At 42.7% G+C, this 26,864-nt stretch overlaps 3 protein-coding genes across 5 annotated transcripts in view; 2 read left to right on the top strand and 1 right to left on the bottom strand.

The window, feature by feature from the left end:
• CUNH1orf198 (chromosome unknown C1orf198 homolog) overlaps positions 1 to 18,825 on the top strand; it is a 28,133-nt gene extending 9,308 nt beyond the window's left edge. The window contains exons 2-4 of the mRNA XM_014059639.2: positions 380 to 430; positions 12,868 to 13,413; positions 15,741 to 18,825. Of these exons, the coding sequence (XP_013915114.2) occupies positions 380 to 430; positions 12,868 to 13,413; positions 15,741 to 15,797 (654 nt within the window). The 3' untranslated portion in view covers positions 15,798 to 18,825. The remainder of the gene's footprint in view (positions 1 to 379; positions 431 to 12,867; positions 13,414 to 15,740) is intronic.
• On the top strand, positions 3,961 to 10,253 carry LOC148045013 (uncharacterized). Its single transcript, XM_087717539.1, is given in 3 exon segments — positions 3,961 to 5,029; positions 5,031 to 6,365; positions 10,206 to 10,253. Coding segments are annotated over 3 exon segments (2,409 nt in total). The 5' UTR covers positions 3,961 to 4,003.
• A 6,009-nt stretch (positions 18,826 to 24,834) lies between the features above and the next one.
• CAPN9 (calpain 9) overlaps positions 24,835 to 26,864 on the bottom strand; it is a 46,170-nt gene continuing 44,140 nt past the window's right edge. For all 3 annotated transcript variants that reach the window (XM_014059638.2, XM_087718110.1, XM_087718109.1), the window contains exon 21: positions 24,835 to 25,287. In XM_014059638.2, coding sequence (XP_013915113.2) covers positions 25,261 to 25,287 — 27 coding nt within the window. In that variant the 3' untranslated portion in view covers positions 24,835 to 25,260. The remainder of the gene's footprint in view (positions 25,288 to 26,864) is intronic.

Here is a 26,864-nt window from a genome sequence, read left to right as displayed (position 1 = left end):
GAATGATAGAATTTAAATATTCTCATGTATGTAACAAGTCCCAAAGTTCTAAGGTTCAAAAATATGTGGAAACTTTGTCATCCATCACATTTTTCCCCTATGGATTTATTTTCTAAGACGAATATTCAATTATATACATGAAATGGAGTTTAGTCTTCCCACTGGCTTACTTTTTTGGGAACATTTGTTTCTTTTTTCATCCCCTTTTATTTATTCTGTCTTACTGGTGGAGAATTCCAGAGTCTACGCAATCTTATCATTTTGGATGGTCTCAAAAAAACCTTCCCTTGACTTCAATTTTAAGGTATTCTGGATGATTCTGTTCCTTTTGCCTTGAAAAAAGTATGTGCTTATTGGTGTGTTTTTGCTTTTATTTCAGGATATCACCTGGCAAGATGAGCATTCTGCTCCTTTTTCTTGGGAAACGAAGGTAACTTTGTGGAATTGTTATATTTGCAAGAATTGTCAGGCTTGTTTCGTTTCAAAACACAGAATGCAGTAATAAATTTCTGCTTTGGGGCCCAGAGATAAATTATGTGTGATCTCATGAAATATAGGTTTCAACAGCAGAAAAATTGTGATTTCTCAAAATAAATTTCAAACAATAATAATGATAAAAAAATAATTCATTTTACCATTTATCATCTGAGGAACAAATGGAAGTACAAGAAACCCTTGTTTCATGCTCACAATGTGAAATGTATTTGTAGAGACAGAATATAACTGGACCAAAGTCATTGTAAACTGGTCTACTTGTTCAGATATGGAAAGCTAATGACTTTCCAGATGTTGCTGAATAATGCCCCACATCTTTCACCATTAGTCATGCTGGCTGAGATTGCTGGGAGGGATTCAGCAGCACACTTAGCCAGGCAGGTCAGTAATCTGATTTGGAATAAAGTAGTTTTCTATGTTTTTCAGGACCTACACTCTGAATATTGGCTCCAAGTATTGGGTTTGCATGCATTTTACTTGTTTATGGTCATCAAATCTTGACTTTTGACAAATGCAACTCATAAGCTGGTATTAGAATTTCTCTTCTCTTCATTCTGTTCTGACCTCTGCAAAAGTCTGAAAAAAATGTCTAACCATGCTTAAGAAGGTAGCCCAAAGCTGCAGTGAAACATTTTACACTGTCTTCCTTGTCCCAAAGGTGCTTTTTCAGGAGGCAACTGGACTTTCTTGTTTTTTCTTTTGAAGGCGTTTTGCTTCTTTTTCGAGAAGCATCTTCAGCTCTGACTGGATGGTGGGGAATGGAAGGATTTATATTCCTTGCAGACAGCTGGCAATTAGCATCCTTTTAGAGGGTAGTTGAAGAACTTGGAGGTTTATCTGTGTCCTGGTTCTGAATATAAATATAAATCCTTCCATTCCCCACTGTCCTGTCAGAGCTGAAGAAGCTTCTTGGATGAGAAGAGAAGCGAAATGTCTTCAAAAGAAAAAACAAGAAAGTCCCATTGCCTCCTGAAAAAGCACCTTTGGGACAACCACAACCAGGATGACTGAGAATCTCTACAGAGTGCCTTCCTTGTTTTTCTAGGTGAAATTGTGATTGAAAGACCATTCCATGTAATGCAGGGCATTCTTCGAATTGACCATTGGAGTCCCAAATATTGCTTTCCTGTTTTATTCTCTCCCTCCATCTTTGATAAATAGAATTGTATATGCATGAGCTCTATGGCTAGCGCTGTTCCATTTTCTTTCTTCTGCTCGACCGGCATTAATTTTGCTCGAGGAAAAAGGCACAACACATTTCAAATTCTAGAACCAAATTGTATATTACAAGCAGTCACATGCTTTCTGCTGAAGATTAGTTTCCTAGAATATTCTAAGTAATAATTTAGGTGTAAAGAATAGAAACATGGTAAGGAAGAGGCTGTAAGTCACTCTTTGCCCTTTATGTCTTATTGCAACGGTTAGCCTCATTTGAGTACTTCAGAATCATATATAAAGTTCTGAAACATGGAGGTTGGGAGATAAAGAATTATAATTACTTTTTAACTTTATTTGGCGAACCTACTGTATTAGTAAATCAACGTCTTCTGAATAAGTCTGTCCAAAAACGCATTGGTGTCAGTCTGTCTGTCTGTGCCTGTCTGTGTTTTTTGCTGATATATTTTGCTGATTGCCTTTTGTTTCTTGACAGTAATCATTTGTCTTTACAGCTCTCCCAACACAGCCCTTGGCAGCTGGTTGTTGAGTGTAGATTTATGTTGGAGAAAATGATGCTTTAAAATGAGATGAAATAATGCTTCAAATGTGAAATGGACACACTGATTTTAAAATTGACTCTCTTGTTCATCGGCAGGACTTAGCTGGATGAAGATTATGTGAACTGTAGCTGAAGCAATCCAGAGGACCCCAATTTGGGGTCCTCTGGATTGCTTCAGCTACAGTTCACATAATCCTCAGCCATTATGGCAAAGGCTCCCCATATAACCCAGTGAACGCAGGATCAGGTAGCAAATGATCCTCCTAACCCTGGATCTTCTGTTTCTCTCTGCCCTCCCCAGTGTAGCTAGTTCTGACGACTACAAAGAGTGGAAACCAGTAGTGGGATTCAGTCAGTTCGGACCGGTTCAGGCAAATCAGATATTAATTTTAATCTGGTTCGCTGAACCGGTAGTTACAAGGGCCGACTGACCCTGCCCACCCCGCCCCGCCCCTCCCAGGAGTCTCCACGTGGCCTTTTCATCATGCCAGGTAAGTTCAGGGCCCTCACGGAGACTCTGGGAGGGCGAAAAATAGGCCTTCCAGAAGTCCGGAAGCTGGTCCATTCTCCATAGTGAGGGGGGAGGAGTATCCAGGATGGGTTTGACCTTATCCTCTCGTGATTGGTTTGAGTCAGATAAGCTCTTTGGGCTCCGCCCCCTGGCAGTGAGCATGCCCAGTTTTCTGACTCAAAACCTTCGTGAGAAGTTGCTCATTCGAGAGCTCCAGGAATTTACTAGGAAAATTCATTTGGATCCGTCGAGTTTGCCTCCCTGCTTTATACACAGCCTCCTCCTGCAAGATTGGAACTGCCACTAGCCCCCCTGGGGCGGCAGGCTGCCCTGGACACTGAGGAGATCCGAAGTCTCTCAGTGAGGAGCTTGACCAGGCAGCAGGAGAAAGGGCAAAAGCCTCTAGCAGGCAGCCCCAACCGCTGAGGCTTGTAAGTCGCTGGAGCGCTCCGTTGCTCCCCTCAAGGGTTGAGCGACGAACCAGGGCTTTCAAACGCCCTGGAGCGCCCGCGCTGCCTCCACGTGGCCAGAGGATCGTGAGGAAGCCGAAGAAGCTGTTCCTGGCCACAGCGGCATCGGAGGAGAGGCAGGAGGAAGAGAATCCGGCTGGGAGCGCACGTGGCAAGCTCTCAGGAGCTCAAGCCTCGCTTCAGGCACTTTTAAATTTCGCGCCCCTTTGCAAGCCGGTCGGCGCCATTTTGAAGCCGGGAGGACCCACGTGGTCCAAAATGGCGGCGCCCAGCAACTACCAGGAAGGAGAATCCCAGGCAGTTGCAAGCAGGGACTGCAGCCCCACCGGAGGGGCAGAAGAACAAGCACCCAGGTCAGTGGCTTCCCCAGAGACTGCCCGAGGAGGGGGGGGAAGAGGAAAGGCTAAATGCAAAACCAAGCACCTTTCCCCCAGGGCAGATCCAGAGGAAGGGAGGGGTCACAAGCCCCCCAAGCCCTCTAAATACGAGCGGAGGAGGCATAAGGCTTTAGAGAGACTTTGCAACCAAGCAGCCAGCCATCAGAACGCCCCAGGCAAAGGGGGGGAAAATTCAGGCACTCCCTTATCCAGCGGAGGCTCAGGGGAGAATCCAGCCCTGCCAACAAGGATCCCAATAGACACCTCGGGGCTTTGGGGCTCCACTCAGGGGTGGCAATCCCCTATCACCCCTACTGTGGGGGCAGCCTTGCCTACTGGCTTTCCCCTTTTGGGCAGCCCCCCCCTTGCTCAGGGGGGCTTCAGCCCCAACCCAGCGCCTCCCACAGGAGCCCCCAACTTCCAAGAATTAATGATGCAGGCTTTTCAGCAATACATGGCTGCAGCATTCCAGCAGCCACAGCCTCAGGGGGCCCCCCTCCCCCCCACCCCCAGGGCCCCTGAATTCCCAGAGGCCCAGGAGGAAGAGATTCACAGCTCCTCAGATTCATCCCAGGAGGACAGTGACAATGAAAGTGAGGAAGGCGAGATCAGAGAACTCAAGCTATCAGAGGATGAAGGCATGCCTCCTCCTAAACCCACATTCACTGGGTTGTTCCAGCCCTCACTGTTTGAGTCCCTGCTCTTCAAGGCCAAGGCAACGGTCAAGCTAGGCAACAGAGCAGCGGAGGCCACACCCCAACGCCAGGGCCTCTCAGCAGAGAACATCTTTGATGAGCAGGCCATCGAGGCAGACACTGTTCCTACGCCCAAGACCTTCCTAGGCCTGATAAGGCGCCAATGGGCATCTCCTACAAAGGGCCCATCACCCTCCTCTTCAGACAGGATGTTCTTCAATGTGGACCAAGAGCTGGCTAAGCTACTTGCACAGCCCACCATAGATGATCCAATCGTGGCTCTTCATACATCCACCAACATGCCTGGGGAGCCAGAGGATGCCTTGAAGGCGGAGGACAAGAAGGCAGACCTCACCTTGCAGAGGGGCCATTTAGCAGCGGCCTGGGCGGTGAAAGCATCCACCACAGCCTCTTTCATCATCAGATCTTCCTTGCTGTGGCTGCAGGAGCTACAGCAACGCACCCCCATAGCAGATGCCCGGTCACATCAGGACATCAACAGGCTGGCAGCGGCCATCCAGTTCTCATCGGATGCCACCCTGGCTGCAGCCAGATTCGCTTCCAGGGCGATCGCATCGTCGGTGGCATCACGCAGGCTGCTGTGGCTTCGACAGTGGCAGGTGGAGGTTCGTCACAAGTGGCGCCTGGCCTCAGCCCCCTTCACAGGGGACTCCCTCTTTGGCTCGGCTCTGGACCGGTTCCTGGTTGAGAACAAGGACAAGAGGAAGGTCCTCGCCACTGCCCAGAAGAAAGGCAGCTTCAGGTCAACTCCATACCCCAGACGCTCCTACTCCCGGGGTCAGGACTCTGGTTCCTTCTTTCGGGGTCAGGACTTCCTTAGGGGGTCAGAGGCAGGTTTCTCAGGAGGCAGGCAGTATCAAGGGGGATTCCCTGCTAGACAGAGGTACCCAGACAGACAGCAAAGAGGCAGGCAACAGAAGCGGCCCTTTCGAGGGGGCGGAGGAGGCGGAGGGGGGCGCTCCTTCCGCAAATATTAAAGCTAGGTCCAGCACTCTCCCCATTGGGGGGTGCTTAGCGCACTTCGCTGACCGCTGGGACCTCACCTCCTCTGACAGATGGGTGCAGAAGACCATCAGGCATGGCCTTTCACTCGAATTTCTTTCCAGTCCCCCGAGCTTCTTCCGGATATGTCCGGTTTCTAAGAACCCGACCCGGAGGCTGCTGATGCAGGAAGCCATCCAACACCTGTTGGAGATCCGGGCGATCCAGCCAGTGCCTCCAGAGCAACAGGGTCAGGGGCACTATTCCATCCTGTTTGTCATCCCCAAGGCCTCTGGGGGCTGGAGAGCGATCCTTGACTTGAAACGCCTGAACCGTTCCATTCGCTATAGGAGGTTCAAGATGCACTCCCTACACTCTATCTTGGAGGGGGTTAGACAAGGAGACTTTCTCACTTCCATAGACCTCACTGAGGCCTATCTGCACATCCCCATTGCCCAGGATCACCGTAGGTACCTCAGGTTCTGCTACATGGGTCATCACTATCAGTACCGGGCCCTCCCCTTCGGGCTGTCTTCGGCCCCGAGGGTATTCACAAAGGTAATGGCAGCGCTGGCAGCGCACCTGAGACAGGTCCCAGTGCGCATCCAATGTTACCTGGATGATCTGCTCCTGCAGTCATCTTCCTTTAGGGGCGCTCTGCAAGACCTAGACATCACCATGACAGTCCTGAGGGACCATGGGTTTACAGTGAACCTAGCCAAGAGTCACCTCCACCCCTCTACTAGTCTGATTCACCTAGGAGCCAGAATAGACACCCAGGCGGGCATGGTCTTCCTGTCACCCGACAGACAGATAGCGCTGAGACAGCTAGCCTCCTCGATAGCCAGGAAGCGCAAGGTGTCCCTAGCCACTCTGTCTAAACTACTAGGCACCATGGTCTCCGCCATTGGCATCGTCCCGTGGGCTCGCCTCCACACCAGAGATCTCCAATGGTTCCTCTTGCCGTTCCAGCGAAGACGCACGAGCTGTTCGCAGACCAAGGTACTTCTCCCGCTAGACGTCTCCCGCTCCCTGGCTTGGTGGACATCCCCAGCGATCACAAAGGGCGAAACCTTCTGGACACCAGACCGCTTGACGGTAACGACGGACGCCAGTCTGAGTGGGTGGGGTGCCCATCTGCTGGCTCAGATGGCGCAAGGAGAGTGGACTCAGGCGGAAGGGACTCACAACATAAACTGGTTGGAGCTCAGGGCGGTCCGCCTGGCTCTGTTACGGTTCCAGAATTCGGTCAGGGGCCAGCACATATTAGTCCTCACAGACAATATCACCACCAAGGCTCACATAAACAGACAGGGGGGGACAAGATCAAGGGCCCTCATGAAGGAGGCCAAACGTCTGGGTCAGTGGGCCGAAAGGAACCTCCGGTCTATGAGGGCAGAACACATAGCGGGGGTGGACAACACCAGGGCCGACTGGCTCAGCCGGGCCGAGGTGGACAACTCAGAGTGGAGGCTACAGCCTGCGATATTCGAGGAGGTGGCCGAGCGCTTCGGGCGCCCGGAAGTCGATCTGTTCGCCACTCCCCTCAACACTCAGCTCCCGAGGTTCTTCTCCAGGTACCGGACACGGGGGGCGGAAGGGACGGACGCTCTGCGGAGCTCATGGCCCAGGGGTCTTTTGTATGCCTTTCCTCCCTTGCCCCTGATTCCCAGGGTCATACGGAAGATCCTTCAGGAGGGGGCGGAAGTGGTTCTGTTGGCTCCTCATTGGCCCCGGAGGCCTTGGTTTGCAGATCTCCAGTCTCTGTCAGTGGAGAGGCCCTGGAGAATTCCCCAGGAGAGGATCTCCCTCAGCCAGGGGGCGCTGGAGCACCCGGATCCTCAATGGCTCCAGTTGACCGCTTGGCGGTTGAGCGGAGCATCCTGAGGAAAGACCTCTTCTCCCCCAGGGTGATAAGGACTATCCAGGCCGCCCGCAGGCCCTCCACAGAGCGCATCTATGGCTCCACTTGGCGGGCCTTTGACTCTTGGTGCAACTCCCGGGGGTTCAACCCCATCCAGGCTACGGTGCCTCAGGTTCTGGACTTCCTCCAGGCGGGCCTGGATAGAGGGTTAGCTCCTAACACAATTAGGAGACAGGTCTCAGCCATCTCATCAGTTCTCCTGTGTGGCAGAAACCAGAGCCTGACGCACCACCCCATGGTCAGGCAATTCCTTAAGGGGGCCTCCAACCTCAGACCACCTACGGTACACAGGTACCCTTCCTGGGATTTACACAGGGTATTGGACGCTCTAACGGGCGCCCCATTTGAGCCATTACAAACAGTTTCCCTTAAGTTCCTGACCCTGAAGGTGGCTTTCCTGGTGGCCATCACTTCCGCCAGGCGGATATCCGAACTGCAGGCGCTGTCCACCAGGGAGGATCTCTGTGTCTTCCACCAAGATAGGGTGGTGTTACGGCTGGATCCATCCTTCATTCCCAAGGTGTGCTCCTGCTTCCATCGGGCCCAGGAACTGATTTTGCCCAACTTCTGTCCAGACCCTTCTCACCCATTGGAGAGGAAGTGGCACACTCTGGACGTTAGGAGGGCTCTGAGGATTTACCTCAGGAGAACCAGGCCAAACAGGAAATCCGAAGCCCTGTTTGTCTCCTTCCAACCAGGATCCCTGGGTAATAAGGTAACTTCCACCACTATCGGCAGGTGGTTGCGAACCTGCATTGCCACTGCTTACCAATCGCAGGGGTTACAGACACCAAATCATATCACAGCCCACTCCACACGGAGTGCTGCCACATCCACGGCCTGGGCCACACAAGCATCCCTGGCCGAAATCTGCAGGGCAGCCACGTGGGCTTCCCCCTCTCCCTTTGTTAGGAACTATAAGTTGGACTCCTTTGCCTCGGCAGAGGCCTCGTTCGGCCGCAGGGTGTTGCAGGCGGTTCACAGGGCAGGACCCGTGCCTCAACAGGCCTGAGAGGGGGACATATGGCCTCGGGGATCTCCCTCCCTAGGGACGTGCAGGCTTTGGTACGTCCCATCCTGGATACTCCTCCCCCCTCACTATGGAGAAAGGGCGTTGGTACTTACCTGATACGCCTCTTCTCATAGTGGGGGGAGGAGTATCCAGTCCCTCCCTGACTATGTTTGTACAACTAAGTGTTATGTTCATTGTTTATATTGTTATTTAATTATTGATGTTGAAGACAATAAAAGCAAAAAAACTGAATCAAGAGTCTGGAGTGAATGATGCAACGAGTCGGAGAGAGTTCTTCGTCATAAAACTGGGCATGCTCACTGCCAGGGGGCGGAGCCCAAAGAGCTTATCTGACTCAAACCAATCACGAGAGGATAAGGTCAAACCCATCCTGGATACTCCTCCCCCCACTATGAGAAGAGGCGTATCAGGTAAGTACCAACGCCCTTTTCCAGCCTATGGAGGACTTTTTCACCCTCCCAGAAGCTCAAAGAAAGCACCTGGAACCTGAGGAGGGCGAAAATCCGCCCCACTGCCGCCGTGGTGCAGGAAGCTGACGAGGCCAAGCCCCCAAGGCCATGTCCACCCGGCAATCAGGCAGAGAACTGGTTGCTAAAGTTTTTCAATCCCACCCTGGTGGCAACCCAAGAAGATCTGGAGGGAAACGTCTGCTGATCACACATGAATAATGATAGCAAGTGCATTTTTTATGTTTTTGCATAAATAGGGCATCAACATAATCTGTTCTTCCTACAACTAGATAACAAAATCCAATTTAAAAATGAGTCAAAAACACATTATACTTGTTCATATATTTATTGAGGAAATGATCCAAAGCTTCATATTTGTGTGCAGCAAAAAGTGTGTGAACCTTTGTAACTCGTGTGGCTCCCTTGGGCAGCAATAGCTGCAACTATATGTTTCCATTAGTTGTTCATCAGTCCTGCACATCAAGCTTGGAGGAAATTTATCCCTCCTTACAAAACAGCTCCATCCATGGATGTTCAAACAAAATGTTTGAAGCAAAGCATTTTAAGAACCACAGTGTATCCTTATGTAAACCTCCTCCATTTTTCCATGTACATATTCTTTTTTGGAATGCAAACTTTTTTTCTGATTGCCTTGGCAAAAACATACGCAGAGTGACTAAACACAAGAAAACTTAATGAAATAGGAAGACAGATAATTGCATGTTTTTATATTGTTTTAAAAACTTAAATGTACTATTTACGTTCCTATATATATGGAATACCATCGTTATGGATTTCAGTCTTGTCTTATTTTTTCTGTCCATTCCTTTGGCAATGGAAGGGAGAATTCTTGGAGCAGTTCAGTTTATAGTTCTAAATAAAAAATGGTTTGAAGAGTTACACCGTCACCAGGAACATAGTTGAGTAAACTCCTCAAGGGCCTTATCTTTGGTACAAACAGAAATTCTTAATTGCTGGAGGAAGTAGGCTAGGTTCATTTAAGTTGCTTAATTGTGAACTTAGATCAACGAAACACAAGTGCTATGTTCGCATAATGTGCTTTGCTGAAAAAATATTATGGTTTAATAAAGTGGTTTGCTTCAAGACAGCACATAAAACAATAGTTGTCTGCCACCGAATCACAGACTATTTAATCCCATCTTAGACAAGTTTAAGGCACTGAGTAAATGCAACCATAGAACAGCTTTCTCTTGCAATATGGACTCCCAAGAGTATCAATGCAGCCTGCTGTGGGTTCTTATTTAATGACTCTTGGATATAATTTTGCTTTGTGGAAGTCTAGGTTCTGCTTAAGGTTAGGGCTTTTGAACATTTTTATAAGCTCCTGTCCTTCAGGTTTTGTTTTACTTTCTCCTCCACCCCCATATTTCTCTTCTGTTTTGCAGTTGCCAAGCCAAATAGCTTGTTTTGGCTCTGCACGCTATCTACTTCATGAAATACTCTACATTCCCCACAAGCGCATAACATATAAAAATAGCTCTTTGGATTCTTGTGGTATTCTCTGGTTTTAGTTCAGAGTTGAGTATGTGTCAGTTCAGATCCAGCTTGATTCAGCATGATGGGAGTCAGCCTTATAATGCAACTCATACATGCTGGAAGGGATGGCAATGATTGGATATGGGGCCTGCAGGGCAACTTCTGAAGGAGAGAGAGTGCAACTTCCACAATCTTTTCTTTTGATCCATGGAGCATCTTTCCCAGCTTGGGCATCATCTCGATAAGTCTGGCCAGTTTTGGGAAATAGGAGAAACTGCAAGAACCTAGTGTCTAGGTTGTTGAAGACTGTGATACAGCTGATGAAAAATATTCAGCCATGAAGTGAATTTAATAAAATTTCCTGGGAGAAGTAAGACCTTCACATATATTTCTTCCATGATGATCAAGCCAGGATATAAACCAGGAGTCAGCAACCTGCACTCTGGAGCCACATGTGGCTCTTTCATCCCTCTGCTGTGGCTCCCTATTGTCAGTCGGTGCCACAATTTTGAGAGGAGCTTCCAGTTGGGGGTGGGGGAGCACAGTGTGCCAGGAGGAGACTCTATGATTTTCTGGTTGGCTCCACAATTGATAGGGCTTTCAGTTAGAACAAGTAGAGGAAAAAGGATACTGCACTAGGAGGAGACTCTATGGTGGGAGAAACAGACTTCTGGTCAGCTCCAGAATTTAACTGGGAGCATCTGGTTAGGACCTTTGTGGCTCTTTGAGTATTTAAGGTTGCCGATTTCTGATATAAACAAATGTCATTGATGGTGTGATTAAAAGATTTGAGGGTAGCAAAAGGTTTTTTTTTGGCTTAGAACACCCTTCCCTACCTGAATGCCTCTGAGTTATATGGATTTAGGCTTCCAGGATGTCCCAGCTGTTCTGATAATTGCTGAGAATTCTAGAAAATGATGTTGTTGTTGTCGTCCCTCATCGCAAGTGTCCCAGGGATGATGAAAGCAGGTCTAGGAATTCTAGAAAATGTCTTAATGGACAAAGCTGCACTTAGCATTTGTGAATGGAGTTAAAGCTGCAATAGACAGGACACATTATGAATTATTGGAATTATTGGAACCGTGTTACATGCATGGGCAGGAATGAGATTTCCAGAAATTGGATTGGAGTTTTGGGAGGAGGTTGGACATAGTCTTTGTTTTTTTAATTGCATTGTTATACACTACGGTTTTGTGCTTCCTTGCTTGTGCAACAACTGGCATTTGACATTATGTTTGGATGGGATTGCCATGGAAGAAAATTTGAGAAGGAGGGAGTTGTGTGCATCCTAGAACTTTAGGTTACTGTAGGAGATGACAAGGCTGAGCCGAAGGAGGGGTGAAACGCATCATCAGTCACGAGTCCCTTTGCACCCACAAGAGATCTAATTCTAGCCCACCTTGAATTCCTTCTATTCTTCTCCCCCCCACCCCACCCCTAATTTCCCTTAGCCGTTAGTAGTTTAGATACTTGTAGAGAGCTTAAGCAATAAATCTATATACCCATTTGAACTGTCTGGATCTCCTAATTTTCCTGGTAATACTAATCAAGTATTAGGATTTAATCTTAACTACTGAATGGATATTTAATTTCGCAAAGTTGGGAAGGAAATATGTTTTGTGTTGTCTTTTGGATTGGGGAAATAGATGAAGTATTCAAGATGGTTTTTGACATGACTGAGCATGCTTACATTTTAAAAAGTTGTCTCTTAAAATATGAAAGGAAGAATTTAAATTCTTAGTGAAATAAAAGTATGGGTTGGGAATTTTAAATTTAAATGTTGTATATCCAGACTAAATCGCTTGTCTAAATATTCTAACAATATTTCTCCCATCTCCTTGTCCCGGTCTAAACATAGACTGTTATTCCATAGCAGAGCTCTTAGTGACTATTTTTTTTCTTTTTAAAAAAAAATAGCATCCTGGTCTGGCCAGAAAATTCATGTAGCAAGATATATATATTGCCTTGAACCCACAGGAATGGTTTGTGTGAGAGGAAATGACTTTCAGATATCTTGGATCAAGACTATACTTCTGGGAGAGCATGATGGATGAGAAAGAACTTCTTCAGTAACTTTTGACCAGGCAGAGTCGTTGAGAGCTGTTTTGTCTTTTTAAATTTTACTGTTGTGGTTTTTTTCCCCCCTTGTCCAGAGCCACTAAATTATTGTTTCCATTTGAACATTTTATACATTTTTTTGCATCATGATAACAACTCTTAAGGAATGTGTATTTTGTACTTAAAGAATTCCCGGTGGGCAACTCTTATTTCTCAATAGCCTTACTCAATATAATCATTGACAAAGGATTATGCAATCCGGCAACATCTGGAAGGCAATATGTTGCTGACCTCTGATTTTGGTCATTCTTCAAAGTAAGCAAATGGTTTAAATGTTTCGACCTCTTTTCTGACAAAACTTTGCCTATGTTTTTCGCCAGCAAAGAAGTGGGGAAAATGTTTCTTTCCTCCAAGTTAGCCTAGAATAAAGAGTTGTTCTGCATCATTTGCACCACTGGAGAATTACCATTTTTACCGCCAAGTGTAAGATTCCTTACCGTAGAAACATCAGTACTCGGTATAAGATGCCAAAGAATGTTTATAGCTGAAATGAACTACTCCCTTGTCTTATTTGAACGACTAGTTGTCCACGGAAAAGAACTAATGTTCATTTTTTTTAAAATTTTAATCCCCTAACAGAGTCAAATGGAATTCAGTATTGCTTCTCTGTTGATCCAAGAGCCGGGGGCTGCAGCACCTCAGCACGAACAGAAACAGCCTAGCAAAACCGCACCTGGCCCCCCAGCTCCCAAACCTTCCCAGGGTGGTAAACCTCAAAACTCAGATGGGCTTATACCAGCCAAAAAAGAAGAGGAGTCCTCATTTTGGAAGATCAATGCAGAGCGCTCCAAATACGAAGGGGAACAGTCTGAGTTCCATTCGCTAACCCCAAGCCAAATTAAATCCATGGAGAAAGGAGAGAAAAACCTCCAGCCTTATTACAGGCAAGAATCTGGTCCAAAAGAAGCAAGTAAAGCAGAGAAGCCTAGTGCTCCTAAGCCTGAAAAAGCGATCGCCCCAGTTGTTCCCACCACACCTGTAGAATGGGAAAAGCCTCTGTCCAGCCAACCTGCAGTTAGTGCCTTTGATGCTCATTCTGACCCTGCAGAGAAATTGTCATCTGCTGCAACCCAAAAGGAAGATGCCCAAAGCAATTTTGTTCCAGATTTACAAGGATTTGGCCAGGTAAGAAGGGGCTGATTCTTAGTTGTCTGTCATGTTACCGTAGGAGAGGTAGAAAGAACATAAGCAAAAGTAAACAAATAAAAATAACAACAACAACACTGAGTCGAGGAAAATGAGTTCTGTTAGAGCAGGGATGTCTGGCAACTCGTGGGCCCGATGCGTCTCACATACAAGCCACACCCACAGCAGCTTCACGAAGAGATAAAAACATTGCAAAATATCACGTGATGGCAACGTGACGGGCCGAGTTTGACACACGTGTGTTAGGCTATTAAAACCTTACAACTGAAATCCTTTGTTTTCCTCCCGGAGAAGATCAGAGGTTAAAAATCTAAGATGGGAACATCACTGTTTCATGTCTTTAAAATGTGCAGCATATGCTAGTAATAGATCGCCTGAAGCCCTGCATGCTGTTTCATAAACATAAACTTGATTGCCTTCTGATTGCCTGCAAATGTGACATTTGTAGCAGCAGCTCCAGTGTGCAGAGGGTGTCTAACACAGGCAGTGGAAGAGGGTAGATTTTTCCATTCGTGAGGGTAGAATCCAAAACTGAGTATGAAGAGCTCCTCTTAAAGGGAGTGGGTGTGCTGCAACCAGATGAGCATCTCTTCTACTTAATTACATGTAAAATGATGCACTTTAGGGCACATGCACAAGGTCCGAGTTTTCTGTAACTAAAGCAGGAAAAGGATATGGGGATTGAGGGTGTACGTCAAAATCAGTAACTCAGTGAAGATGCCAATTTGGTGCATGGTAGCTATAAAAAAGACACATTTCATGTCATGTTCAGGATTATTGTGAAAGGAGTTGAAAGTAAAACTTCTGGCAATGTAATGCCCTCTTTGCTAATCTAACAAGCATTCACACCTGGAATATAAAGTAGAATGCATTTGAAAAAGGACATAATAGAGTTGGGAAAGGTGCAGAAGAGGGCAGCCAACATGGAAAGGGGACCTAAATATCTGCCTATGAGAAAACGATGGGACTCTTTATCTTGGAGAAAAGGTGAAGGGCAGAGGACATGATTGAGGTGCATAAAATCATTAAAAATATAAAAATAAGTAAAATATAAAAGCAAGGAGAAAGTAGACAAGAGTTTTCAAACACTTGAATCTTAGATCATCCAATGAAGTGTATTAGAAGAATTTTAGAACTGTAAAAAAGGAAGCACTTTTTCCACACCATAACTAGTAACTTTCATGACCTGAAGATCTACCCATGGCTAGTAGCTTTGAAAGAGCTGGATGAAATCATGGACAAGTCTTGCACAGGCAGTTGGTCTTATTCCTGGATTGAGAGGAGGAGTCATCCAAATGCTGCTTGCAGAGAACAGCAGTTTGGGAGGGGCATTTTAAAGGTGCTCAGAGTTGCATTGTTTGAGTTGGGCAACTATATACATTCTTTGAATAAATAAAAATGAATCTAGAAATCTATGTCTCTTATCTTTTTGTTGATTACTAAGAGAAACAAAATGCTCACCTAAGATAGGCCTTGGCATGATCTTGCAAAGCTATTATTAAATTGAGATGTGCATGAACAGGTAAGAACTAATTTGTACTTGTACGATGGATTTGTGTGTAGAATTACTTCTGTACCTTAGAACTTTGTTATTTCTAGCCTACATTATACCTCACTTATAAAATCTGTTTAATGGTTGAAGGAACAAAGAGATGACCTATCCTCTCCCTACTCCTTTTATGGAAATGGTTCTTTAAGGGACTAGTTGCTTGAAGGGTAAAGTGGAATAATGTGGGAATTATTGGTACTTGGTTCTGGATAACCCAGCCTCTCCGATCATACAAATATTCCTACATATCTCCCATTAAATTTAAATATTGTTTGGGTAGCATTTCTGGTAACTGGAACCTTCCGAGAAAGTTCAGAGAAAAGCCAATCATAATCTGAATATCTAAAACAGCAGAATATTTGAGCACAGCCATATATGGCTGTGGGCCACTGTGCATCAAACCTGGGAAACGTTTGATAGTTCTTTCTGCCAAACAGGATATATGAAATTCCGTTCTAGCTGGTAATAGGGGAGAGGCAATTCTTTCATGAGGCTTCCCTCATTTTGGCCAGCCTTCTAGAGGAAATGTTTGGCAATCCATAAGCTAGTCAGAATGGAGACACAACCATTGAAAACCCATTGGTGGTTTTCTGGTGGAAACACTTTGTGGAATCAAAAGCCTTCCTAATGCAGCATAGACCCAAACCATTGTACCATATTGTCATTTTTGCCTTAGCTGTTCCTGTTTTTGCACCCTTTTGAGTTGTAACTACTTGCTTTCTTTTCTAAAACAATTTTTCTTTCTTTTTTTCCACAGAGTAATGCAAATAATGCTATCCTGAAGACGGGATTTGATTTTCTGGACAATTGGTAGACAAAAACAATCCTTCAGTTGGTTTTGGAGAAAGATAAAAGAGCATCTCTCTCTCCATTTTGTCTTTTGGTTTCTGTTATTGGTTTTTCTGTGTGTTTTTTAAACTTTTTCCCGGTTCTTTTTTAATGTTGCCCTTTGTACTAATACTTTTTTGTAAAAACCTGATGAGTATTTGTATTTTGAAGTGAGCCAGTGTTAGAAGGGTGGGCAGGTTTTTTGGTCTTTTATTAATTGCAATTCTGCACATCATATTTGATGATCAACAAAGAATATCTTGCCTAATATTTGTATGTATGCTAAGGAAAAAGTGTGCAATCTAATTAGAGAGCAAATGAAGCCATCTGATAGAATACCCATATTTATTTTACACATGAATGCCAACAGCTAATTGGCCACCATCTGTATACATTTGTTACAAGAAGATAACTTTATATCAAGCACAGATAGATTTTAATATCATCTGTCAGAGCCTTGGCCGGTATGTTCTAGGTTCTGAAATTAGTGGTCCAAAACATTTTGTGAACACCATATGGTCTTTTCCTAATAGATGGAAGCACAGAGTCCAAAGACTAAAATTTAGCACATCTCTTTCAAATTTATTGTGCAGGATATAAATCTGCAGACATCTACATGCTTATTTTTACATTAGCCTATGACCCTTGACTCAGTTGCCGGGGGGGGGGGGGGGGATCAAGCAGCTTTAGCTAATGAGGTGCACGCTGGGAGGGTGTGTATATTTTTGTTTGTTTTCTTTCTGTGAAATGAGGCCCAATTGGTACACAAAACAGGATCGTTTGTTAAAAATAAAACATTTAATGAAATGTATTTAATATGTTTTAATATAAAACATCAAAGGAGAAGAAAGAGGCTAGCTTAGAGAAATAAATATGTGGCTGGAGCTGCCTTTTACTGATTAAAAACCATTTGGTAAAGGGATCTTCAGAAGAAACATAACATGAAAAATAATTAATTTGTTTGATCTCTTTTGGCCTAGCAGAACTGAACTTCATTTTGAAATTTAGCTCATTTCCTTTACCCTCACCCCTGGTGTTAAATTTTTTCAACATATTTACTGCAAGGCATTCTGATGCTTTCTTTAAAAACAAAACATTGTATTAAAATATATATATCATGAGATTTCTGATTCCTGGTACATAGTGTGAATAGGATCTGAATGTATCATAAAGATCCTGTTGTATTAGATTTTCTGTTGTTTCAATATTACACAGAAACTATTTTTCATGGAGAAACACTTTAATGATGACATCCCTCGCCTGCACCTTGGAGTGGTCCAGCATACCACCTTCTTTGGCTGCACACACAGAGACCAGCCTAGTCCAGCATCTGCAGCATCCAGAAATAGTTAATGCAACTGTCATTGCATTTCTGTAACTTTAAACAGTATTTCTCTCCCCATCACCTTCAAGCCTTAATTCCCCTTTCTGCACAAATTGTAATTTCTTCAACCAAATACCAAAGGTTATTGAATTTCTGCTTTTGACCTTGAGAATCGATTTCCTGGGAGATGACCCAATAATAGAGATACACTGTACATGTGTACCTCTGATGCTATACGGAATTCTTACAAAGCCTATTTGGGCACTGTATCTGTTGTCAGGCTGGCTAATTGTAGCCTTCTTACATACTAGCCACCAGATAAGTGGTTCCACTTTCAGAGTTGTCCATTGTCCATACCTATGAGTGGTGTGAACTGAAAAGTCACTTCTCTACAAATCGTGTGTTATTCTGTTTTATTTCAGATTACTTCCTGTTCCTTCTGCTGCTTATATACACTCATTAACAATGTTTATGACAAAAGTTAAGAGGTTTATTCTGAATCTTGCCCTGAAAGATATAATGGAAAATAAGACTGGATAGTCTTTGAATTCAGTTCCAAAAATCACGCTTTGCAATGTGTGGAGGTCAGAATATATAGCACGGATATATGCAGCTGTCCCTCACAGACTGGAGCACCAATTTGGAATCTGAAACAAAGCATTGCACATTTCTAGAAAATAATAAAACAGAATTAATTGCAGAGAACACTAAAGAAAATGATCTTTTTCAGGAGTATTTTATTTGCCATCACACAATCACACACACTGGGATATTTGTCCTGAAGATGGGAGCAGAAGGTGGCATCTTCAGATGCTTCACTGTGTCTTAAGATATTTGGATTAATTGGTTCTTAGTAACTAGCACCACATTTCCTACTGTGGAGATGTTGCTTTGGGCTTCCTGGTGCACACTTACACTGCAGCACAATTATTAGTACCATATAAGAGTCCATTGAATTGGGGAAGCAGATGTAGATAACTGACATTTTTGGAATGGCTTAACTTTTGCTACTCAAGAGGGAAGATTTTCATTAATGAAAATAAGTGCCTGACACATGATGGCATCCTGTTTGTTGCCCTGTTTCGATATATTTAACAATACCGTACTTTAAAAAAAAGACCAGAAGGTTTTTATTTAAGAAAAGAGTATTTGATACTTGAAAAAGAAACCAGTCTTTAAAAAGGAATTGACAAAGTCCTTCAAGCTGAAGACATTTCTGCAGTGTATTTTGGGATTATAAAAAGGGAGGCTTTTCCAATGTTGTCAGCCAGAGCTCAACAGTATAAAGCGCTTTTCCAGCGCAGGGTCTCTTGTTCAAGTTAACCAATTAAAAAATTAAATAAGTGCAGTTTGGTTTGACTAGAGCTTTCCGTTTATATGTTAGTGGATGGGGGTTAATGTCCTGATGTCATTGAAGCAACATTTTTAGTTTGCTGCTATTAGGCAATGAAATTGGGCCTAATCCTTGTGTATCTATCTCCAATCCTGTTTATCTTAATGAAATTTTTGCAAGGGACTTCTGGATGAATTTTACTCTTTGGAACACTGTATATTGCCTTTCTTTTCAATATAGTTTCATGGATAAACCTGATGTTTCTCCCTTTCGTATATGTTTTTATTGAGATTTTATTCACAATTGTATATGGCTACAATTCATATCTGATTCTTAATTAAAATCACCTGACATGGACCACTGATGGTTTAACTTTGTTTTTCTGTCTGTCTGTCTCTCCCTTATTTATAGTCACGTTCTATTTGTGTTGTGATTAGTACCATGTGAGCCTCTCAAAGTCCCTTGTAAATCTTTGGGTGCATTAGTACTTTTGAGTCGAGAATTAGTTTGTAAGTGAAATATTGCCAACTCTGTGGAACACAATTTCTGCAGGAGCTTCTCATATCCATCAGACCAATGAAAGTAGGGTCCTGTCATGAGACTCACACCTTTGGGAACATGCTAGCTGTGTTGTGATATATGGTTGTTGTTTTTTTAAAACGGGGCTTGTATCATAGTGGTCTGAAGTGGTATAGGGTTTCCTGCCTAAGCAGGGAGTTGGACTAGAAGACCTCCAAGGTCCCTTCCAAATCTATTCTATTCTATAGCACTGGGGCTGCTTTCATCAGTCTTATCCCCTTTCCCCACTGGACACCACTAACTATAGAATTTTTTTTGTATTATCTTGTTAATAGTGGGTAAGATTGAGCTAAAGTTAATTCTAAACACTATCCTACAATATTTTTTATAGAAAATGATCTGATTACTGGATATGAAATACAGTGTGTAGTAATTTTTCAGTGGCAAAATCTCAGCATATGTCCCTTTTTTCATAGACCCTTGTGTTGTTTCAACATGAAAGTCACAGCTAGAACTGTGTTCATGCCACCATTATGCTTTATGATCTCTCTCTCTCTCTCTTTCTCTCTGTCTCTCTCTCTCTCACACACACACACATAATGATATAACCAAATATGACTTCACATTTCAAAATATTTAGCATACCTCTGGGATTCAATAATTAAAACACATAATTTACTTTCAGTGTAGTCCTTACCTAGAGATCCTAGCTTGTATGGAAGACCATGAGCCTGCTTGAAGAGAAACTTGGCTTTGATTGAGCGTGTGGCATACATCCTAAAATGTGCCTGAACTATGTATTTTCAGTACAATGAGGATGTTATTGCAGGTGGCACAATTACAGGTAAGCTTGTCTGCACCAATCTTGCTCAAAAGAATTATATGAAAACTGCAACATATTAAAGCCACAACTATATGTCATTCATGTATTTTCTAAGAAAAAGCTTTATGGCCTCGTGGACCCATAAATACTGGCCATGCACAAAATCAATAGTTTGAAGACCTATGCTTTGCCTGTCTCTTTTCCATAGACATACACAATATTTGTAATCTATCCATCTATGGATCATGTCTGCTCATGATTGTATCTAGGCGAGCCCTCATGACCTATCTCTTTAGGGTTGGATTGATTCATGGAGTCACGGAGAACAATTAGCCACAACAACTGTGATATTGCTTCTATAGGCCATATGTTGGGAGAGTGTTGGGCTTCTCTGTGCAGTTAGTTGGGCCACTATGAGAACAGCCAGTTGAATTAGATGGGCCAAGAGTAGAAGGGTCTAATCCAGTAGGACACTTTTATATTATGCCCTTTTTTCTACCTAGCAATAGCCAATTTTAAAATGAAAAGTCATTACCAACCTTCACATAGCAAGCATTTGCATTCCTCTTCAATCCATATTGATGTCCGGTTATTTTAATGCTTGGACAATGAAGTCCAGAGGGAGATTAAAGGTAAACCAGAATTGTGAGGAAAACAAGGTAGAGGTAGAGATAGTCTCTACAAAGATTAATGACTTAACTATGAAGAAGCTTAAAAATAAAAACCAAAAACTGTTGCCAAGAAGACAAATTGGGAGTCAAACAAACATTGAAGTTAGTGCACAACTAAACTTTCTTAAAAGATGCGTTCTGGAATTAAAGTTCTGATTAATAACAATCATCTGTTCTTTTCAACAGATGGGGCCAGCCTTTGCCTTAACAGACACACATACGTAGTCAGCAAACCTCACATCAAAGTATGCAGACTTTTCCTCTAGTGTCTATAAATAGATTGGACTCCTTTTGTTCTGAGTTTCTATAGAAGCATCCATCTATGAATTTAGCACATTACCAATCATGAAAATAACATTAGTGGTAATGGTAGTGGAAAGAACCCAGACAGACTTTTGCTTACATTAGGAGAAGACAAGGTTGATTTTATCTATCAGCTTAAATTTCTTGGCAACTGTTTAGCCTCTCAACAGTAAAAACAGAATTTCCAGCTACACTTTTTGTGCCCAGAATTAGAATGGGAATTTCCATGGTTCACTGGGAAAGCAGAGACTGCCTAATACTGCAGAAAGTTCTGTATTTGATCATGGGTATGCTTGGGCAGCCAATCAGACTGGTGTTAGGAAAGACCTTCACTGAGATTTTAAAGATTTAATGCCTATCATATTAAATAATAGTGCCCTAAATTCACAATCTAAGCCATTGTAAAGCATTTGCCTTTTATTCCTTATTAAGTATTTTTGGCTTGTATTGATTCAAATCTCTGAAGTTTTTGCTAATACCTGATTATTTGGAGGACTTGTCTCAACAGAAAGAGCCGAGGTGGCGCAGTGGTTAGAGTGCAGTACTGCAGCCCACTTCAGCTGACTGTTATCTGCAGTTCAGCGGTTCTAATCTCACCGGCTCAAGGTTGACTCAGCCTTCCATCCTTCCGAGGTGGGTGAAATGAGGACCCAGACTGTGGGGGCGATATGCTGACTCTGTAAAACCGCTTAGAGAGGGCTGAAAGCCCTATGAAGCGGTATATAAGTCTAACTGCTATTGCTAACTTCAAACAGAATGTTGCCTCTAATGCACAACAGTGTCAGTATAATCATATCACCCACATCTTGATGGCTCAAGATGGACCAGTTGCTTTGGTTATTTCAAAAAAGCCTGAGATACTTTCATCTCTGATGGAATTGATATCCAATGTTGATAAACCCACCTTGTATTTGCATTGAAAACTAAATAATGTTTGTCAAATTGTATTAATAACACAATTGATGGACTAAATAGAATAGCATAGCATAGCATAACATAGCATAGCATAGCATAGCATAGCATAGCATAGCATAGCATAGCATAGCATAGCATAGAATAGAATAGAATTCTCTATTGGCCAAGTGTGATTGGACACATAAGGAATTTGCTCTCAATGTACATAAAGAAAAATAAAATACATTCATCAAGAATCATAAGATACAATACTTAGTGATAGTCATAGATTACTAATAAGCAATCAAATTATACTAGGAAACAAATAAAGCAATATAAAATTTAAAGATACAATGGTATCTTTAATGGTACATTGACAATCTTAAAATAATCTCAAATTGATTTCTTCAGTTTTAAGATTCAAACTGATTCATCAAAAGATTTCATTTTAAGTTTACTGGACATCCCAAAAATGTATTTAAAAGAATGGTCATCGGATTTTCTTTGATGGTGATGTAAAAATAAATATGCAGTCATTAAATCATTTGATTTGGTAAACCATACATTCTAGATGTAAATTAACAGAAAAAGTTAGATGAGACTCTGAAAAAACGAGTACTCTTTGTTAAGGACTCTGTGTTAAATAGAGAATTTCAGGATAATTTTTTTTTTACCTGGATAAGGCAGCAAAGCAGCCAGACCTCTATTTGGAGAGGACTAAATGTATTTTAGCTTTCCATACATTGGTATGTATAGGTTAAACTACACCCATTCTACATAAGGCAGCATTTTAGACCACTTTGTGTTTATGTATGTGAGACAAAGAGAAATATTTCCCATTACTAATCCCAACCCCCAGCAATAATGATCCTGATGCCCAGAAAAATCAATTGAGTTTATAATTCTGGACCTTCTCAGTCATCCAGGTCCTTGTTGCCCCAAAGGTTCATTTTCAAAAAAGCAACTAGACATTCTTTGTTTTTTTTCTTTGAAGATGTTTCACTTTTCATCCAAGAAGCTTCTTCAGTTCTGAAGTTCTGAATGGTGGGAATGGAAGGATTTCACTACAGCCTTCCACCAATCTGGACTTTATGGCAGAGTGAGTAGATGGAAGCCTCTCCTCAGTGCAAAACACATGAAAGCTCACTTAGAGTTTGTTCCTCACAGTTTGAGAGTCCTTCAGGTGCTTTTTTTTTTTTTTTTTTGCAAGCGCCAAGCAAACTTTATGTGTTTTGCACTGAGGAGAAGCTTCCGTCTAGCCACTGTGCTATAAAGGCCAGAATGATGGAGGGATGCAGTGATGGTTGCCCTTCTGGAATTATGTCCTATCTCCACATAGGATCATTGGAGCTCAGCCAGAGTGACCATCAGGTTCTTGGTCACTTCTCTTATTAAGGTCCTTCTCTTTTGGTTGCTTAGCTTGACCAGGCAATGAGCTCTTGGAAGAGTCCTGGAGGCCACTGTGCTCTTAGGAACTTTCAATGCAGCAGAATTTTTATTGTAGCTTTCCCCAGATCTCTGCCTTGCAATACTCCTTTCTCTGAGCTCTGCAGGCAGTTTTTTGACCTCATGGCTTTTGCTCTGCTACAGTATGCATTGTCAGTTGTGACGCCTTCTATAGAGAGGTGTGTGTCTTTCCAAATCATGTCCAATCCATTTAATTTACCACAGGTGGACTCCAGTCAAGCTGTAGAAACATGTCAGCAACAATCAAGATAAATGGGAGGCACCAGAGCTAAATTTCACGAGTTGTTGCAAATAGTCTGAATGTCAATTTGATATTTCAGGTTTTTCTTTTTAATAAAATTACAGACATTTCTAAAATTCTGTTTTCACTTTGTCATTATGAATGTAGATTTATTAGGAGAAAAAAATGGATTTCAACAACTGCAGAATCAGGCAGCAGCATAACAAAATCGACAAAAGTGAAGGGGATCTGAATATTTTCTGAATGTACTGTAAGTGCAAAAAACTTATAAAAAGTCATGAGTCACTTTTTTTACTAACTTTAAATGGTCACTAAATGAACTGTTGTAAGTTGAGGACTATCTGTATTACAGAGTCAGGTAATTCCCCTTTATTGCTAAGCTATGATAATTACCACAGAACTCTAGAAAGGAGAAAGGCCTGGAACTTGAATATTGAGAGAAGAGGTACCTCTCTTCACAAATTTAATGTACAACTGAATCAGTGGTGGGTTTCAAATTTCTTTGGAACCTACTCTGTGGGTGTGGCCTGCTTTGTGGGAGTGGCTTGCTGGCCATGTGATTGGGTGGGAGTGGCTTGCCAGCTATGTGACCGGGTGGGAGTGGCTCAATGGTGGGATTCAAATAATTTAACAACCGGTCCTCTGTCCTAATGATCAGCTGGGTAGGCGTGGCTTGGTGGTCTTGTGACTGTGTGGGTGTGGCCAACTCAATGTCACTCAGGTCAATAGGCGCTTCGCCTTAGCTGTTATAATGTAATAAGGGTTAACCGAAGAGGCAGTTTCTGTAAGCAGGGCAATAAAGATTAGGCTAGAAACAACACCAGAATGTTTCCTTCCTGCCTTCCTTACAGGATTAGCCCTGTAAAGTGGGGAAAAAAACAAAATAAGATTTCTTCCAACAACTGGTTCTCCAAACTGTTTAGAAAGTTACCAACCGGTTCTCCTGAATAGGTGCGAACTGGCTGAATCCCACCACTGAACTGAATGTACAATTGGACTTGCATTCTTCATCTGGATAGAATCCAGAGAAACCTGAATGATTACACTGAACTTTTAATGCTCTTGCTACATAGATGTGGAGTCAAACAAGGTTGGTTTATGATCTCCATAAAGAAACACAAAAAACATCTAGCAGTGCCAGATGGAGATTCTTGATCTGTTTAGAAAAAGGAACAGCAAAGCCACTGGGGCTGAAATGATGAGTAACAGCAGACGAGCTGAAGAGCTCCAGATGTACAAAATGCAACATTTAATATTTCTGGAATTAAGGACCTCTCTCAGAACTCAGGGGTCATCTACAGAAGTTAAATGAAGCAAGATGAAACACCAGTGAAAAGATGCACGTCTTTGTAGTACTGTGGAATAAACTGTGGAATTCTCTGGCAATGCCATCATATGAGAAATTGGCCTCAATTTAGATGATTTTAAAGACTAGCTGGAGACAAATAAATAGAAACAAAATGTTTATTGGGAACCAACATAATTATGTTAAATCAAAAGACAATAATTGCTTAGGGCTATTCATTTATGTCAGCTAAACAGTAATTCATTACAGCATGTGTTCACACATGCAATATATTTGTATACAAATAGATGTTAGTGCAACGTCCTCAGTTTACTGCCCTCCAGATGTTTAGGTTTTCAGATCCTATTATCTTTTCATTATCCTGTGTTGGCTGAAATAATAGGGCTTTAAATCTAGAAAATACTTATTTGCATTTGAGTTCTAAAACTACATATTCACAAAAGGTGAGTATAAGAAAATATTGACAATACAAACATCCCTTGTAATTTTCAGTGATTGGGGGAAAGTGTGAACTCAGTTCAACTCAGAAGCATGTTGGGATACTGGCTGAACTCCGTGTTCAAGGCCTTCAGATGTTCATAGTCAAATTGATAAACTAATGAGAAGAGAGAGAGAGAGAGAAAAACCCAAATGTTATATTAGATATCTTCCAGTTTATCAGGAACTGCAAACTTTTTGCCTGTTCATATTTTGAATGAGTGACATCTGTGAATGTCTATTCGTGAGAAGCACTATTCTTTTGCAAAGAATTCTGTAGTTGAATAGAGCAATAAGTTAGTGCTCTGTCCCAAAATCATATTCTGGTCATATAAATACCAAACACAGAACAGCTCACAGCACATAGAGAAGTTTCCTGAGGATAGACTCCAACCTAGAAGAAAAAAAATCTTGCAACATGCCTAAGGTTATCTCAAAAACATCCTGACTAAGTAGATATTTGAAAATCAGATTTCCAATCCTAGTACAACCCTGAAGCTATTAATACAGCAATTACAGTGGTGGGATATGGCCGGTACGCCCCAGTATGGAACTCCCCGTTCCGGTACAGTGCTCTGGAGGGCCGCCCACTCTCCTTACCGCTATTTGAGCCAATTGGGGCATTTGTGCATGCGCATGGAGCTGCGCACATTCATGTGGTGGGCACCAGTTTCCATTGCACCGTACTGGTTGCAATAGGATCCGGAACCCACCACTGAGCTATTAATAGATTAAATCATTTATTACAACAATTATAATAATGCAGTTAGTCCTCAGTTTATGAGCACAACTGGGCCCAACATTTATGTTGCTAAGGGAGAAATTTGTTAAGTGAGTTTTGCCCCATTTTCTTGCCTTTCTTTGTTAAGTGAATCATTGCAATGGTTAAATTAGTAACACGGTTGTTAAGTGAATCTGGCTTTTCCATTAACTTTACTTATCAGAAGGTTGCAAAAGGTAATCACATGATCAAATATCCAGTTGTAAAATACATGACCACCATGGGGTTGCTGCAATGGTCATAACTGTGGAAAATGGTCCTAAGTCACTTTTTCAGTGCCATTGTAACTTTGAACGGTCACTAAGCGAGCTGTTGTAAGTTGAGGACTACCTGTAATTATGAGGAAACTCCCCCCCCATTTTTTAATCTGAAAAGTACTCTTTATGCATTTTATCACCAACAATCAAATGTATAAACTAGATACAGTGAAATATATATCGGATATGCTTTAGTGATATATTTGTAGTCAAGGAGGAACAACAGAATGGTGTTCCAGTATCCTGCTTGCTCTTATCCCTTCCCATCTTGCTGTGTATATGTGAAGTGTTATGAGACAACTCACACAGCATTGCAGAGGTTCCCAAAGCAAAGTATCAAAACCTAGTTTGAATGCATACACAAAAAGCAAATATGAAAAAGAAGTAAGTGAAGTGGACCAGCCACAGAGGAAATAGTTGAACACATGTGCAGTGATCTTCTGAAAGATCACTTAATGTGAGTAGCACCTTCTGCAACGCTGTTTTGGATTCCAAAAGATTGTTGGATGCTGATTTCATGGGTTTCAAGCATACAACCAAAAAGACACTGGAAACAGATTAAGATGCATATCCAGTTTTCAGAAGAATGCATCAAACAGATGGAAATAAAGGCCTTTTGGACATATCAGTGCAAGTTGGGGGAGAGAAGCAGGCAAT

Source organism: Thamnophis sirtalis, unplaced genomic scaffold (assembly GCF_051295495.1).
Source record: "Thamnophis sirtalis isolate CommonGarterSnake01/CBP01778 unplaced genomic scaffold, rThaSir2_p1.2 scaffold_6, whole genome shotgun sequence".
NCBI classification, from domain to species: Eukaryota; Metazoa; Chordata; class Lepidosauria; order Squamata; family Natricidae; genus Thamnophis; species Thamnophis sirtalis.
Note: the sequence above shows the minus strand (reverse complement) of the source record. Positions and strands in the feature narration are given on the sequence as shown.